The sequence below is a fragment of the Myotis lucifugus genome, unplaced genomic scaffold (assembly GCF_000147115.1).
Source record: "Myotis lucifugus unplaced genomic scaffold, Myoluc2.0 scaffold_285, whole genome shotgun sequence".
NCBI lineage: Eukaryota > Metazoa > Chordata > Mammalia > Chiroptera > Vespertilionidae > Myotis > Myotis lucifugus.
In genome coordinates this window covers 115,994-133,479 of record NW_005871333.1, presented here as the reverse complement: position 1 = coordinate 133,479, position 17,486 = coordinate 115,994, and the positions used below count along the sequence as shown (strand labels likewise).

Below are 17,486 nucleotides of genomic sequence, written 5' to 3'. Positions count from 1 at the left end.
CTACTAACTGACGCTCAACTTTAGACAAGTTACTTGAGCTCGGCCAGCCCCACTTTCCTCATCCATAAAATGGACAGGATGACCGTGTCCACCTTCACATGGCTGTCGTCAGGATCAAATAAGATGATGCTCAGCACAGTAGTCACTTAACAAATGCTCCTCATATGATAACTGTCATTATCAACAGTGACCTCAAGTGCCTGACCGCTCCTCTCCCAAACCACCAGCAAATGTCCAGCGGGATGTACAAACAGGGAAACTCCATGTTAGCAATGGAAACTAGGGATGGTCTTTCCAGAAATTCCAAAGAAACTAGGTGATGGATTATACTGAGGACGGGCCTGGATTGGAGGAAGGCCTCGGGGCTGAGATGTGAGGCCCCTTCTGAGCACGGGGCCTAGAGCAGCGGTTGCCAACCTTTCGGACCTCACGGACCACCAGTGGGCCTCGGACCACCGGCTGGTGGCCGCTGGTCTAGAGCATATGCCAGAGATTCAGTCCCCACTCTAACAGACTGCACGTCTATGAGACCGTCTCCAAACAAGTGTGCAAACCCCCTGAAGGACAGAAATCACAACTTAGTCATCTTGTGATCCCCTTTCTTCTCCCCACCTTCCAAGCGAGGACACTTAGTAAAGCTGAGCACACACACACACACACATATGGACCCAACTGAATTTCTTCCTCAAAAAATGAGAATCAGCCATCGGGTCATCTTTCTAAAATCCACATTTATCTTGTAACGCTGCCACTTAAACGCTTCCATTTCTCCTCAGCGGCTCCAGGACGAAACCTAACCCGTCCGTCTGGCACTTGGGGCCTTTCCCAAGCTGACTGCTGGGGATCAGCCAGTGCCGTTCCTGGTACAGCCCTTACAGTCAGTGGGAAGTTTCAAGGATAAAATCACGAATTGTATTATTATAATAAAGGTGGTAAAGTTGCCAGTGAGGGAACTACTTATGCTGAACAACTAAATCCGTTGTTGTTAAAATCATACTGTGTATGAATCCACCAAGATGGGCGAACATGGTGGTTGCTCTTCTCATTGAACTACAGATTGCTAGGCACTGAGACCTGGGAAGATGGGTGTGCATGGCAGCCTTCCTGCCAAGGACTGGAGCTGAAGGTCTGCCTGAGTTCCCGAGATCCCTCTGACCCTCTGCGCTTCAACCGTGGAGTCTTTGCTATTCTGTAACACCTGCTACAGTGTCCATGATACTGAGATGTTCCTGGGTCTGGTCATTCTCATGGTCAGCCCACCTGACCTTCTTAGCCTCATCACTTTTTGTCCCCCAACCCCCTGCCATTCGTCCTTCGCTATCATGCCGTTCCCAAGCATGTCATGTGACCTATGCCTCTGCCCAAGCTGTTCCCTCGGCCTCAGTGCCCACTCCTCACTTCCCACTCATCCTGTACAGCCCAACCCAGGTGTCACTGCCTGGAGAGCTTCCTCTACCGTCTCTCCAGAGAGAATCAGAGGCCTCCTCATCTGCGTGTCCACGACTCTTTACACTTAACCTTCACTTTGACACAAATCACGGTTGGGTGTTTCCATGTCTATGTGGACTAGACATCAAGACCAGAGGCCGTGTTCACTCCTTCTCGTATCTACACAGCTTGGCGCATCACCAGGAATGTATGACTTGAGAAAGGGAGGAGGAAGGGGGAAGCCAGAGGGAGGGAAGAGGATTTTACTAGACTAAGTTTGACAAAGCCGATTTCCAGCAACTGGGGAGAACCTAGGGACCCACAAAGGAGACATCTCCACATCCGCCAGGCTCCCCCTCACCTCTGACGCTTCAGCTCCTCTTCCTCAACCCTCCGGTGGATCTCTCTGATGTCGGTAGCCACCTGGATATTTGTCACCAACTCGGTGCCATAGAGCCAATTTCTGAAAACAAAGAACTTATAATATTAGCACACTTTATAAAGAACTTATGTACTTATAAAATGTATAAGACTTTATAAGGAATACATACATTTATAACTTTATAACTTTAAAATAATTTATAAAATTAGAAAATTAGAAACATTTTGCACAACTGTTGGTAACTCTTCTATCCACCCAAACTGGAATCAAAAAGCCACCTTAAGACTTTTCTTCCTTTTCTTTTATTTAAATTCTTTTAAAAAAAATTTTTTAATTTTACATTTTTTTACCTTAAGACTTTTAATAACACCATCTATGTAGCAGCCCATTTCCATCATGACATTTGTGCTGTGATGTTACAGCTTACACACTCATAGCACTCTGCAATTCTGGATGTACTTTAATTCATTCTCAGAGTAGCACACTGGCGTGCGCTCTAGGTACATATGCTTTCCCCAGTAGACCTCCAAGTGACTACCCTGCCTGGATCCTTCCTAAGACTCCCAGCTGGGGAGGTGAGGCAGACAATAACAGTTGTCCTCCCAAGTCCATTTTCCCCTCTTCCTTTAGTAATCGAATACCCAAATTTCAGCTGGGCATTTGATCTCCTAAAATAGACACATCTCCCAAACTCCCTTGCAGGTAGAGAACGGCCTGATCAATAGCACATACACAGAACAGATATGTGCCACCTTTGAATTGTGCCTTGGAGGGAAAGGGTGCACCTTCTGCAGGCCCTGCTCCCCCTTCTCCCAGGCTGGAGTGTGGCGCTAAAGTACGATATGCTGAGCACATGAAGGGCAGAAGGAGGTGAGGGCCCGACCTTGAGGAGCCCCCATTTCAGCCCCGGACTATTACGTGCGGCAGAAAAATAAGCCTCCACCTCATTTAAGCTAATGTTATGTGGGATCTTTTGTTACAGGGGCCCTAATACAGGAGAGAACTGTAGCTGGCTGCACTACCCTCTCCCTCAGTGGGCTCAGGAATTTTGCACTTGGTACCGCCCCTTCTAATCCCTCTTTGTCAATTCCACACTCAGTATCTTCACTCCTGGCATTTTTGTGATGTCATAATGTCACCACAAAGTTCAGGTATCCTTATGTTATGCCTAAGGTTTTCCAAGTCTGTTTTGGAACTTAAAAAATCTTCAATTCTCAAATCATTTTGGAACCTGGAACCTATAAATATCTTTACCTCAAGAAGTCGTTGAAATGATCAGAGACTCTATTTCATCTTGCTAGTCTATAGAAATTTTGAAATGCAGTTTAAATAGATATTAAACAGACCTTAAGCCCAGATATCTTGGGTACTGCTGACTTTTTTAAATGCCCACAGCTTTATCACTTGTACCAAAATGGTTTTACGTGCATAAGGAAGTAATTTTGAGCAATTACTGTAGTTCAGTGCAATTTCCTATTTTCTACTCAGACAATGCAAACATCAGAAATTTCCAAATCAAGTATTCAAGTCACAAAGTAAAACTGAAAATGTTAGTCACCAACAGACCAACAAACACACCCCTAACATTTTTGAGACCCAGGAGAAGAATTTAAATGGAGGTCCACATACCATATATCTAAATATTTAGAAATTATAATTCAGTGTCATAAACAGTTCATAAAATATGCTCTGTCTTCCTACCTCAACACCTTCATAACAATTTAGAAGTTCCACCCAGAACTTGGTGGCTAAGGGAGAGCCAGTCTCTGGCCCCTCAGCCTACAGTCCACCCCATTCTCTTCCCACCCCGCCTCTGTCCTACACCACCCAAGGCTTCACATGCAGGCATATGGAGTTCCCAGACCATATCCAAGCTCCATCCAGAACCCTTGTCATCCATCAGGCCTAAAGGTTGCAAAACGGTGGCCTCGTCTGCCCTGAGCAGGACAGACCCTGGGAAAAGTCTCGTGCAGGCCTTGAAAGCAGGCCCAGAACCCTGTGGGCAGGGAATGTGTGGCTCTGTGGCACACAGAGAATGACCTAAAGGGGGAACTTGGGCTCTGAATGAACCTGAGGCAAGTCCACTTGCGGGGGTGCACCCAGAGGGAAGCCAGAGCAAGACACGGGAGCCTCCTCATCACCACGTCTCTCTCAGGCTGGAGGGCCTGTCTGGCGCAACAAGGCCAGAGAAAGAAATAAAAGGTGTGAATATTTTTTACATTTTCATTGAATTTATTGGGGTGACATTAATTCATAAAATGATATAGGTTTCAGGCATCCCATTGAAAGTTATAAATATTAAACAGGAAGAGATAAACACTCATTTTCAGATGATATGATTATATATGTAAAGCATAACCTTCCCTGACCAGGCCAGATTAGTGAGCAATTTCCCATATCTCATTTCCTACAGTATCACTGTCTATGCAGTTCATGTCACAATTAATTAAATGTGGCACTTTGCTAGGTCTGGCTTGCTGTTTTGAACTGGCGTTTCTATTTCTCCAGCAATAAAAAAACGATTTGTTCCAAGTCCTTTATTAAATATCCCAGGAGCCTTGCCATTACCATGGGAGAGCAGTTGATGATTTTCTTTGTAGTGTTTAGTGAGTACAGGCCATGCGCTACTCCACAGGTAAAGAGGCTCTTACTCTCACAGAGCTTACAATTTTTAAAATATATTTTTATTGATTTCAGAGAGAAAGGGAGAGGGAGAGAGAGAGAGACATCAATGATGAGAGAGAATCATTGATCAGCTGCCTCCTGCACACCCCACACTAGGGATCGAGCCCACAACCCGGGCATGTGCCCTGACCGGGAATGGAACTGTGACCTCCTGGTTCATAGGTCGCAGCTCAACCACTGAGCCACGCCAGCTGGGCTAGAGCTTACAATTTCATTGGGGACACTGCATGCACACACATTTGAAAAGTCAGACAAGGCAGAAAACTATCCAAAATGAAATGAATTAAAGGAGGTCAGCCTGGCTTGCAGAGGAACTCCTAGAAGGGCTGGGACTTGGATGGTCTGAAAGTCTGGGAAGGTAACCTGGAGACAGGAGGGGAGAAAAGGGAGAAGAGAAGAGGGGAGAAGAGGAGAGGGGAGGAGCCTGGCATTCCAGATGGTCAAAGGCACAGAGCAGAAAGAACAAAGCCACTGGAGGTAAGCAAGTGGATCGGCCTCGCCAAGTGGAAGGCCCAATTAGGTAACAACGGGAGAGAAGATCGCAAAGTGAAGATGGGAACAGACTACACAAGCTCTTGAATGCCAGTTTAAATCATTTGGACTTTATCCTATGTGTAGTGAATGCCATTACAGGTGTATGAGCCAAGAAGAGGCAGCATCAACACAAGAAACTTTCATATGAAAGCTCACTCCTAGAGAGCTCCCCAATGGGAAAGATTCAAACTCAGTTCTGCCTAGAGACAGGAAATAGGATCGCTATTGAGATTTCATCCCTACTGAGTTTCTTCTAAATACAAAAACCGCTCTAGCCGGTTTGGCTCAGTGGATAGAGCATCGGCCGGCGGACGCAAGGGTCCCGGGTTCGATTCCAGTCAAGGGCAACATACCTCGATTGCAGGCTCCTCTCCGGCCTGGGCTCTGGTCAGGGTACATGCAGGAGGCAACCAATCCATGTCTCTCTCTCACACTGATATTTCTACCTGTCTTTCCCTCTCTCTTCCACTCTCTCTGAAAATCAATGGAAAAATATCCTCGGGTGAGGATTAAAAAATAAATAAATAAAATAAATAAATACAGAAACCATGACACCACACCCAGCTATCTAGTCTCACAGGACTGACAGGACCCATTTGCTGCCCAGTTCATACCAGTCTGCTTTCTTCTTTCTGTTTATAGCTCTTGCTTTGATCTTCCTCACTCTCCTTCTTCCCATCTAAATATTCTCCAAGCGCTTCCCTGTGATGGAAAAGAATCGAGAAACTGAAGTTATTTCTAGTACTTAAGTTCTATATGCAAAGGTTCCATGGGAATTCACATGACATACAAAAATACTTTCCATATGGTTAATAATTTAGATATTAAAAAACATAATTCTAAAACACTATAAGTAAATTTATATAAAGAGGAGAGAATAAGGCCAAAGTTCGAAAAAAAGGTTGAAAGATTTTACTTCCTAAAATGTTTTAATTTTATCCTTGAAAGTCAAAGGATAAACTGGTAAAAGATATTTGAAAAAACTTTGCTCTCTATAAAATAGAAAAGCCTCCTTCAAATCAATATTTTAAAAAAAGACAATATACCAAATAGAAAAATTGGCAAAGAATGTGAACAGGCAATTCACAAAAGAAATACAAGTGGCCAATAGACATTAAAAAATATGTTCCACTTCACATATAAGCAGAGAAATGAAATTGAAAACCCTGTGAGGTATCATTACTCTCCTATCAGACTAGAAAGGTTTTAAAAGGTTGACAATAATACCTGCTCATACTCACAGGGCAATGTTAGTTCTCCTGATCTCTGTCAAAATATAGTCTGAATAGGCCAGAACCATCCAGATATCCCACAGAACATCACAGTGATTTGTCACACTAGGGTTGGCAAACTAGGGCCTATGGAACAAATCTGACCCACCTGTTTTTGTATGGCTCACAAGTGAAGAATAATTTTTACATGTTTAAGAGTGTTGGGTTTTTTTTTAAGATGAGGGTGAATAGGCAGACCACAGTGAAACCATTCTGTACGGTACTGTAATGGTGAATACTTGTCATTATATATCCACAGAACACCAAGAGTGAATCACAATGTAAAGTATGGACTTTGGCTGACAATGACATGTCCATGAGGTTCATCAGCTGTAACGAAGGTACCACTCTGGCGGGGATAGTGGGAGAGGTGATGCATGTGTGGGGGCAGGAGGTATGTGAGAATTCTCTGTACTTTCCAGTTGATTTTTCTGTAAACCTAAAACTGCTCTAAAAGAAACGAAGCTTATTCATCTAGGGGGGAAATCAAATATAATGGAAATTTTGGGACACAAACATTATATGAGATTCACATTTCAGCGCCCAGTAACTAAAGTTTTGTCGGAACGCAGCCACACGACTTTGGGCCGCTTGTGTCCAATGGGCAGCAGACAAGAAGGGAAGTCATCATCTTAGGGGGGCAGCTGACCCTGACCAGCAGGACAAGGTATGATGCTGTTACACGGGGAGGGTAACAGCAATTCAGGGACTGCAGGTGCCTCTTCTTCTACCCTCTCTGACAGTCCACTGTGTCTTTGAGTGGATCGGTGTGGCAACCTGGCCTGAAGGTAATAAGGCTATCAGTCTCAGATGCTTCAGGAATGAGCGTAGGTCACACAAGCAGTTAAGGCGCTGAGGCCAGCAGAAGTGGTAGCTGAGGTCCACTGGATTGATACTTGGGGAAGCAGGCAGGCTGGGAGGGAAGGGGAGACAGACCTCCGAGTGCAGGTCCTGGATCGCCCGCATTTCAGTGTATTGCCCACAGTGCCGGCTGCACCTGGCTCCCAGTGAAAGCGTTGAAAGGATTGCTATTTCTGTTTTTAACTTTACTAGTGTGCTCAATGTTTTAATATCCCATACTTTGCTTGAACTTTCTGGAATGAAAGTTTTCTATCAAGAAACAAGGCCCTCTGCCCTGGCCGGGGTGGTTAAAGCTCAGTTGGTGAAAGCATGTTCAGATATGCCAAGGTTGCCGGTTTGACCCCTGGTCAAGACACAAACAAAAATCCATCAATGAATGCATGAATAGTTGGACAAGAGATGATGTTCTCCCTCCCTTCCTCTCTCTAATATAAATACATTTTTTTAAAAAAAAATTAAAGGCCCTCTCACCCTTGGGGCACTCCGGCCCCTCACTGCAGGGGGCTCCTGCCCTGGCAGCACCCCACTCCTAGCCCCCCACCCCCGCCATTGCCCCCGTAACACCCGAGGCGCCCAGCCCAACCCCTGCTCACCGTCTCCGGGCTTCCAGGCGCGCCGCGATGCGGAGGCGCCGGGCCTGGATCCGCTCCTGAGGATTATCGGAATTGATCGAGGGTCCGAGAACCTGAGTGGCTAAGTGTTCCTCCTCCTTATCCTCCAGGATCCCCAGGGGTACCGGCGGATTCATGGCGGGTGCCTCCCCCAGGCAGCTCGGCGGGGACCAACGCTGGACCGCGGCCGGTTGCTAACAACAAGTCGTTGCCAAGGTAAAGCCGTCTCCTGACTTGCCGCTGGAGGAGATTGCGTGCGCAGCTCAGGCCCCGCCCACCGCCATTCCGCCCGGGCGTCCCAGCTTGGGGCTTTTTATTCCTCTCTACAAAGGACCAGTCATATTAGCACAGATTGGGAGACTGAAGAGCTGGACCAAGTTGTGGCTCATGCTTACTGACCCTCATGACCCATTCATCATCAAATGGCTATTCCTCAAAATCATATTCATCAAATAATATTGAGCACCTGATGGGCATGGTCCTTTCCTCATAGAAGTTATCTTATGGTAGGTCCACTCTGAGCTATTGCCTCAATGGGAAGTTTGAACTGATGTATATTGCATCCATCTATTCATTTTTGAGCTCTTGTGCATGGGCCCCTCCCCTCCTCCTCTAGAATGTGAAACCCCATCCTATCAATAAAGTTCTACCCAACAAGGGATTATTGTCTTCTGTAGCCGTTTTCAGTAGGGCTAAAACCTGGGGCAATCCCACCAGCACCACCTTACAGAAAGAGAAGAGGGGTAGCAGAGGGAAATGGTACCAGGGGGAGAGGAACAAGTTACAGGTACAGAACAGACTTAAATTCTCAAGGAAGCACCGTCCCCTGAAAAAGCACTGTTTCCTGGCTGGTTTTTGTCTCAATGTCAACGAAATAGCGTTCTTATTGAGAATTAAAACGCTTTTTAAAAACTTTAACATTTGACAGGGCCTCGATCCATTGGCCTGTGGGAAACTCCGGAGGGGGCATGTAGTGAGAAAAGGCAGGTCCTAGTCCTAGGCCTGCCCTGCAACCTTGGATAAGTCACAACTACTTGAGGATCATTTTCTCACCTGTCACACAGTACTGTCTGCCTACTCAACTCAGAGGCAATTATGACAAGGCCAACGCAGACAAGCTCTTTCGATGTACAATTGGCTATAATGAACTCAGGGGCCCATATGGGTATGACTTTCCACAGACTAGATAGTTCAAGTCCTTTGGGCATGGCATCCCCATCCCCGGGTAAGTTTTGGGTGATAAAGATTAGGCAGGCTTCCTCTGCTATGCCACAGGCTGGCCGTCTACCTCAGTTTATAGTCTTTTTGCAGAAAAAGAATGATACGCTGATTACATTTTAATATACTAAGTCAAGTCCCACACTTAATTCTATATCCATAAGGTACACCAAGTCCCCTTAATTGGGGTTTGGGGGTTCATCAAACATTTACGTAATTTTTTGTTTACTCCTATCTCCTCTTAATGTTTTGCTATAAAACAATGAGTGATGACTAAGACAAGTGGCCAGACATTCATTTCCTCCCCACCGCTCCCTCCCATTTTGCACCCACCAGGGAAAAACAAAGACGACAGTCTGAAAACGGAAAGGATTTAAAAATTATTTACTCTTTACTTTTATTACAATAAATATTTATCAATAATGGAATTAAACAATTTTAAATTAAAACCTACTGCATTACTTTTGGGTTTCACAGCAGCAGAAATAAACATAAATCCAGTTGAAAGGACAAGGCTTCCGGAATCCAGTGGCAAGAAACAGTCAGGTCTTGATTATCTGGGGTAGCGATGGGAAACAGCAACACCGATGATGCAAATATATCGGTGAAACACACGGTTGTACATCAAAGACTTATCTAAGATTTTACAACATTCCTGCTAAGGAATTGAAGCAAGTTGCGAAGCTCCACTTCCGCAAGAGCGAGGTGTCTCCCCATCAAGCCCAGGAGCGCTAAGCCCCAGAGCTGCCTGCCTGCCAGGAATGGGCTCCATCACCTTCAGACCCAGAAGCCTCAACCCTGGTGGAAGCAGCCGTCTTTCTCAAAAGCGGTCTTCCTGGCTCACACGATCCCCGGTGAAAGGGAAATGGAAAGTGACTTATTTCAAGGGCCTTTCCTGGGGCTGAGATGAGCTAGACGTAGGAAAGCCTGTGGCTCCAGATGCGGGAGAGGCTTCACCGAGCGAGGGGCTTCATGCAGATTAAGTCAGCAGGAAGAAAGTGCACGGAGGGCTCACCACAATAATCAAGAGTAGACTGCATGTTCACACGAATAGATCATACATATATATGCACAGAGAATACATGTGTACATATTAACTATGTATATATACACACACATCACACATAACCAGACAAAATAAATGCTACATGATTTACTATAAACACAGCAAGTCCTAGATAGACCGATTATGAGTATGTTCAATTAAACTACTTGGAAGGGAAAATAAAATTTTGTGCTCCTCTTCTTCTTTGATAATATATTCGACTTGTAGCAACTATATTCCAGTTGCTTGAGTGGTATTGTCTCTAGGTACCTGAGAAGGGATGGAACCGTCTTTTTGTTTCAGAATCTACAGAAAGCAAACTGCAACAGGAATTGATTCGGCCATGGTTCCTGCCACCCATTCTTAATCCCAGGGCATGAAACCGTACTCAGAAAAGCATCCAATTCTGCAATTGGTTACAGATTTGATCTATTATATTAGGTGGGAGGGGAGGGGAGGGGAGGGGAGGGGAGGGGAGGGCAGCAGGAAGTTTCTACCTCTACACCTTGGCGATTATCCACTGACTTCTCCTTTACCAGAGGAAATGCTAGCTGTTTTTAAAAAGTTGAAATTTAGAGTTTAATACTAAATTCTGCTTTCTTGGCACATTTCAGAATGAGTAAGTAACCCATGTAGCTGGGTCTTTGTCTCTTGTATGGCTGCTCTAATGGGGCAAGTTATCTAAACAAAATAACCTACCAAAGAAAAGTTAATATTGTGAGGCAATCTTAAATAGTAGTTATTCAATTCAAAGTCTGATATGGAATGATACCAGTATTTTAAACAGATTTATAATGCAGCATGCAGAGATCTTGTAAAATTAAAACAGGCTCCTGGTTAATAACAGCAAGTACTAACTAAACATGTTCCTGGTCAGGAACTTCTCAGATAATAAAAACTGCTTGTCAAGAATACCAGAATCTAGAATTCATGGAGAATTATGTAGAATTTAATTTTTAAAAAGTTAATTCTAATTTTAATTGTTACCCATATTAACTGCTCAAGAGAAGACAGTAGGTAGCCAAAGAGCCTTAGGCACCCAGAGCATTCAGCCACTCCTGTGCCTACAAACCTGTCTCTAACTTCAATGTAGCATTAGGTACCCTGTGGCCATGATCCAACTCACTCACATGCTTTAAAAACAGCACACTCTGATGCAGCCTGGCTTTCAAGAATGATTCTGTGAAGACCAAGGCAATGTGAATGGTCTGTGGGAGACCAGACACTCCTGTTGTGCCACATGGACTTCCCTAAGGAGACAAGCCCGATTAAAATATTCTAAAATCAGTCCATGTGCCACTTTCCCATTCTGGGGACCTGGCCTTTCTGACCAAATGCAACCCAACCCCCTTGTTCAGGCCACCTGTGAGAGGGCTACAAGTGACAAAACTGCCTTTGCTATCCTAAGTATTAGCTATTTAAGATCTGCCTGTATAAAGAGCAGGTCCCTGCTTAAAAACAAACAAACAAAAATCAGCCAGATGACTATCTTTTCCATATTTGTTTACTAAAAAGCAAAGCACATTACTAGCATGCAGGTTAAAAAGGTGACATTTATTTTGCACTTAGAAACACTGGAAATGAATGAGCCAATAAACCCAATTCCCATGGCTCCATGCAAGGAAAAAGTAAACACATCGCCACTTTCTCTGGAAAAGTTAAACCACCATGATTTACCATAGACCCTAAAAGTAGCTGCCTGCCAATATGTCAGTCATTTGAACCACTGTCCAAGATGAAAAGTAAAATATACAAATCACATTTCATAATTAATTAAGGAAAATCAGAATCTACTTAAGCTTCCTAAAATGTAGAGCTTCACACTTTCAAGTTTCACAGTGATTAATTTAACACCATTTTATTGTTAAAACTGTCACTTTAAACGTACATGTCAAAGTGCTTCAAATGCAGCATACTAGTTAAAATTCCTGGAAGGTTCTAGTACTGGCAGCTAACATAATAAGGTTGTTCACCCACAGGGTGTTCAAGAAAGGGCACGCTGCCTTACAAAGAAATCTCATAGGACCAAGAAGATTCTAGTCTGACTTCAAAATTTCCTATAGAGTGCTCAGTCAAGTCCAGAACTGAGGTCAAGGTAAAGGCCACTCTGAACACAGGAATCAACACAACCAAACATTTCTGTACCTGCTTTTGGCTGATTTGGAAACCCAAAGTCAACGTTCTATCCCATCGGGTTTACTTTGTTCCCTCTGGCACGTTCCCAGTCCTTGACTAATTGACAAGATTTCTAAAGGCAATCAAGGAGATTTGAATGTGGCAAGATCTGGGGCAACACAGCAAGTGGGCATCTCTGTCCTAGGCAGTGGCTAGTTGAAATGAAACCCAGGTGAAGACTGGAGAGGAAGAGTTACAAATAGACTTCTAGTTAAAATGTAAGGGGGAAAGTAGCCTTTGATCAAACACCTCCAGATGATCTTTTTATTCTCCATCGGTCACAGAATCAAAGTCTGCTTTGGACAGCAAGGTACACTCCCAATGCTTTATGATTGACTACAAAATACACTAATTCTTTGTAAATTAAACAATTAGGAAACTTTCAAATTCACATTTGAATCTAAAATTAGTGGAGGAATGATGAGCTATATTGTGACAATTTTAAAATGTGCATTACACTTATCTCATTGGGCGCCATGGGCATTAGGCATTAAGGTGATCCCTACTTTCCCTTCAAGTAGGTCTGACGCATGTTTTTTCCTATGCATATTCCCCCAATGCCCAGGTTCCAGACCATGGTCAATGGTCTTTTGGTATCTAATTTGGAATTTGGGCAACTCTAGAGAGACATTCCTCTCCTAATAGCGCTACATTAAAATAAATGACATGTTGGTAGTAGTACATAACATTCTAGACCATCATCAGCATTTCTTTTTAAATTAGAATTAAAAGTAGTTTTAAATTAGAATTAAATTAGAATTAACCATGATATTATTAAATATCAAGGAAGATCATTTAGTTTTCTACTTGGAAGTTACTCTATTACCCTTAAGACTAAAACCCATAAACTGAATTCATTACATATTAGTGGAGGAATGATGATTTAAAATGTAACAAATTTAAACTGTGAAGATCATGTTATTAAAGTTCACAAAAGGCAGCATTAACATTCTGTATCCAGGTATTTTCTAATTTTTCTATCCCGTGACCCCCCCTCAAATACAGGGGAATTCTTTTCTGACAAGCAAGAAAGGGCATTTTTCATACCATCACCTGAAAAGAAGCTTCTCTTACAGGTCTAGGTAACTTTGGTCAGTAGAAACACAAAGTACACCTCTGGCCTGGCTAAGGCACTCTATTCTAAAATGTACAGAAAGCATGTAGGGGTGACCAACCATCCCACTGCTCCCCCAAAAGGCAGCTCAGTGTATGCTGGGAGAAAGGCTGAGGTGTGAACTCACCCCAAAATATCATGCATAAGCCTGAAATATCTTTTATACTTTGGAAATGTGATAATTGGCATGACATAAATGTACAGAGCTACTTGTAACTAAGTCCTGCTTCAGGCACCCCGTCACTACCTAACACATGGGGACTTTCAAGACGCACTTGAAGATGGCAGACTACACCAAGAACACGGCCAGCAGTCACTCCAGAAGCACAGTGCACGGCGTTCTGAGACAGTTCATCACAGGTTTACTTTCACCTTGCTGACAGTCACCTTTCTTTCATCTAAGGATGTCAATAAAACTGACGATGGCACCATTCTTTACCACCATAGGGAAATAAGTCATAAAGTATAGGCACAAAACAATTTTCAAATGAACTTGATGCAACAGAAAGAGAGCAGAAACACACTTTGAGGCAACAGCCCCCAAATGACAGGACAGGACCTTATGCCAGAAGTAAGAGGTATTTTCTCACTATACTATAAGGTGAAGAAAGCCTGTGGTCCAAATGTGTCATTTTATAAATATTTATCAGTTCCTTTCTGATCTAGTACAGATGAACCTCATTCTTGTGTACAAGGTCAACAAAACAGTGAAATGATTAGCTCAGAAACCTTGAAGCAAAGCTTTGTTCCCAGCCCGAGAACACTTTCTCCAGTTCAATTTTACAGATGACACAGAACAAGGTCTATTGAAAAGAGCATTCCCCTCACTTAACTAATTCATTCTCTGACCTCTATGATGGCAACTTATCAACAAACATGGAATCACTACCCACATTGTCCGGCATCAATATCTCACCTATTTTCAGTGTTCATTTTTGTCTCAGAGAAAGTCACTGAATATACCTCAACCTTTACAAACATTTTTAAAAATGAGTACAGAACCATGAGATCAGCTCCTTGACTCTTCATGTCTAATGACCTAGATGACAATTATTAGAATTTGCAAATTTAGGAACTGAAATATCAATTACATAGTCATTTTTACAAAGCAGCAGACAGACATTCAACCAAGAAATACACTATATAATTAAATTTTAAAATGGTCACATTCCTAGATAAATAATGGTTATGAACTTAATTACATATCAACACAGTGGTGCCTATTTTATCCAAGTGCAATCCATCCAAAAAAAGGGTTTAAGATACACTCTTCATTCAAGCACAAACTTCATTCAGTGAAAAATAAAAGAAAATCAGGGAGTAAATTTCACCACCACCAAAGTAAATGGAGACAAAGTAAAAAAAAAAGAAGAAGAAGAAAATATCCACATTCATGGAAAGGTGTGATCTATCAAACAACCACATTAAAGTCAGAGATTTTGATGCTTGTCCGTAAACCTCAAAAATTGCTCCAAGTATTACTAAAGAGAGTACATACTCAGTAAGGCATATATTAAAAAAATTTCTTCAAGTGGGAAGGTGGGCAAGCTGGAGAAGAGAGGGTTTCTCTCTCCTTCTTTATCCTGAATAAAATAAAAAATACAGCACTCGCTCCTCCACAGGCCGAGAGGAAGGAAGGACAAACTGAATGACAAAACTAACTTCGTAGTGAGGTTCACAGCAGTCATTTCATAGGGAGGCTCGTGAGAACCCTGACTCCAAAGTACATTTCTCCAAGAAGGAAGTTCACCTGTGCTCCTCGCAAGTCACTACCATCAGACTCACACTGGCACATGCATTCACTTAATCAGTTCGCAGGCACCAAATCTCAGCAACGTATAGCCGAGGAGGGAAATGCCACACTGAAACAATGAACCATGCCCATGGGTGAGCTACAGTTACAATCCACTCTCTACTGAGTCTCAATAGAATGTTTTCCTTTAAAAGGAAACTAAACCATTTACCACGCCCTGCTCCCTAACAAAGAGAGCCAGAATATTAGAGAATCTAAACATATATCCTAGCTCTCTTAGCACAGGAGGACAAAGGCATTTCCATGGGAAAGAGAAACCAGTATATTGGCAAACCGTCATATTGTTCTGTAATCATTTGGCATCTCTTGCTGAAGGTGACTTGCTTATCTTTTCCTGATGTTGGATGTGGACTACTGATAGCTTCCAGAGCCAACGGCCTCTTACTAAGTACCAAATATAAAAACATATTGCGGTTTTCTGAACATCATCAGTGTTTTAAACCAATTTGGGGGTGTTTTAAATAATAAAAATAAAGCATCTTTAACTCTGTATGAACCAAAAACATTATGGACTCATGAGGTTAAAATCACTAAAAACATTTTGCTGGTCTAATGTACATTAGGCTTCACCAAAACATCACATGGTTTAATAAAAAATAAAATAAGGTGGGAGTTAGTAGGTTCAAAATTCCACATTTCAGATTATATATATCATTCTTGCTGTACAAGTACCACACACAGAGTTCCCATGTCTGTTAAGCAGATCAGTTTAGTTCAATGGTGATAGATGAAATATTTACAAGCATCGTATTTACAGTACTTCTTTCTGTAGATTACAGGCCAATGTTCTTTTCTTCCATTCCTAGTCAATCTGAGTTGGGTTTCCTCAATGAGAACGGGTAAATCTGAAAATGGCTGCTCAGTTGCTTTACCTATATAAAACCAGAAAAGGAGGCAGTGACCAATATGAACCTAATTATTTTTTTTAAAGCACACAGAATTCACCCCCTGAAGACAACAATTTACTGACACAGAAAAAATCATCAGACATAATGAAGGTTTTTCTGGGTTAGTATAGCTATGAACCTAGATGGCTAAATAAGAGTACTAGCTCTATCCTGGGAGAGTTAGGACTTAAACCTGGGTCTCCATAGTTCTAGTCTTTCCAGAGCCCTCCAGACCATACAGATTCATATCAAATCTACTGAAGAATTATAGGGCTAGTTGATTCAAACCAGCTAGTAGGTCAAATATTTATATAGAGAGAGAGACTCAATATTCAGCTTTTTATAACATTTCTAGGTAATCATTCCTAATCCTGATGAAAGAGTTTAAAACTCGATCTGTACACATTTTGGGAGGTTTAGGACATATTAGTTAGGGCAGTGGTTAGCAAACTCATTAGTCAACAGAGCCAAATATCAACAGTACAACGATTGAAATTTCTTTTGAGAGCCAAATTTTTTAAACTTAAATAGGTAGGTACATTGTTATTAACTTAATTAGGGTACTCCTAAGCTGGCCCTTGCTAAAAACGTCCTCAATCTGATTGAGGTACGTTCGCTGAGGTCGACCCCTTCCAACTCTCCCATCCACACTCGTCTTGTATACTTGTTTCGTCTATCTCCTTTCCAAAAACCGACTTCTGTGCATGGGCCACGAAGTTTCAATCGCACTGTGCGTGCGCGCATATTTTGTGGAAGACCCACACTCAAGGGGCCAAATAGCTGCATGTGGCTCGCGAGCCGCGGTTTGCCGACCACTGAGTTAGGGTATCACTAATAGGTTTGCAAGATCTTGGTTATGTGTCACTTTCTGGTCAGAAGTTGCAGAAGTGGTAAGAGAACACAAAGACCGACAAAAAAAATAGACACTCCTGTAATTTCTTTCAATTAGCTTGTATCTATTTTCCAGATTTTTAACAAAGGAAATTTAAATAATGTGTTTTGGTTTGGTTTGGTGTATGTATGATTTTCTGAAGATATGCTTCTGAAAGGTTATAATAAATTAAAACAATTACAAAAGATATTGGCAGCCTGGTCAGCGTGGCTCAGTGGCTGAGCATCGACCTCTAACCTGGAGGTCATGGTTCAATTCCCAGTCAGGACACATGCCTAGGGTTGCAGGCTCGATCCCCAGTGGGGGACGTGCAGGAGGCAGCCAATCAATGATTCTCTCTCATCGTTGATGTTTCTCTCTCTCTCTCCCTTCCTCTCTGAAATCAATATATATATATATATATATATATATATATATATATATATATATTTTTTTTTTTTAAAGACATTGGCAACTGTGTTCCACATCATGCAGGTGCCTGATGAAATACCAGGATAAAGGCCTACAAGTGCTGCTATATAGCATAATGTTAAATTTGCACAAATAAAAACATAGACAATTATGTCTTCA

General features: G+C 42.5%; 2 protein-coding genes across 3 annotated transcripts in view; both read right to left on the bottom strand.

Annotated features, from left to right (window-relative positions):
- Positions 1 to 7,909, bottom strand: part of DRC1 (dynein regulatory complex subunit 1) — a 31,924-nt gene extending 24,015 nt beyond the window's left edge. The window contains exons 1-2 of the mRNA XM_023763451.1: positions 7,755 to 7,909; positions 1,790 to 1,891 (exon numbers count right to left, since the gene is read on the bottom strand). Coding sequence (XP_023619219.1) covers positions 1,790 to 1,891; positions 7,755 to 7,909 — 257 coding nt within the window. The remainder of the gene's footprint in view (positions 1 to 1,789; positions 1,892 to 7,754) is intronic.
- SELENOI (selenoprotein I) overlaps positions 5,714 to 17,486 on the bottom strand; it is a 45,467-nt gene continuing 33,694 nt past the window's right edge. The window contains exons 10-11 of one of the 2 annotated variants that reach the window (XM_023763487.1): positions 15,898 to 16,009; positions 5,714 to 5,731 (exon numbers count right to left, since the gene is read on the bottom strand). In XM_023763487.1, the coding sequence (XP_023619255.1) occupies positions 15,911 to 16,009 (99 nt within the window). In that variant the 3' untranslated portion in view covers positions 5,714 to 5,731; positions 15,898 to 15,910. Of the gene's footprint in view, positions 5,732 to 11,570; positions 16,010 to 17,486 lie in introns of those variants that run through there. The other variant, XM_006099793.3, reaches the window with a different exon arrangement.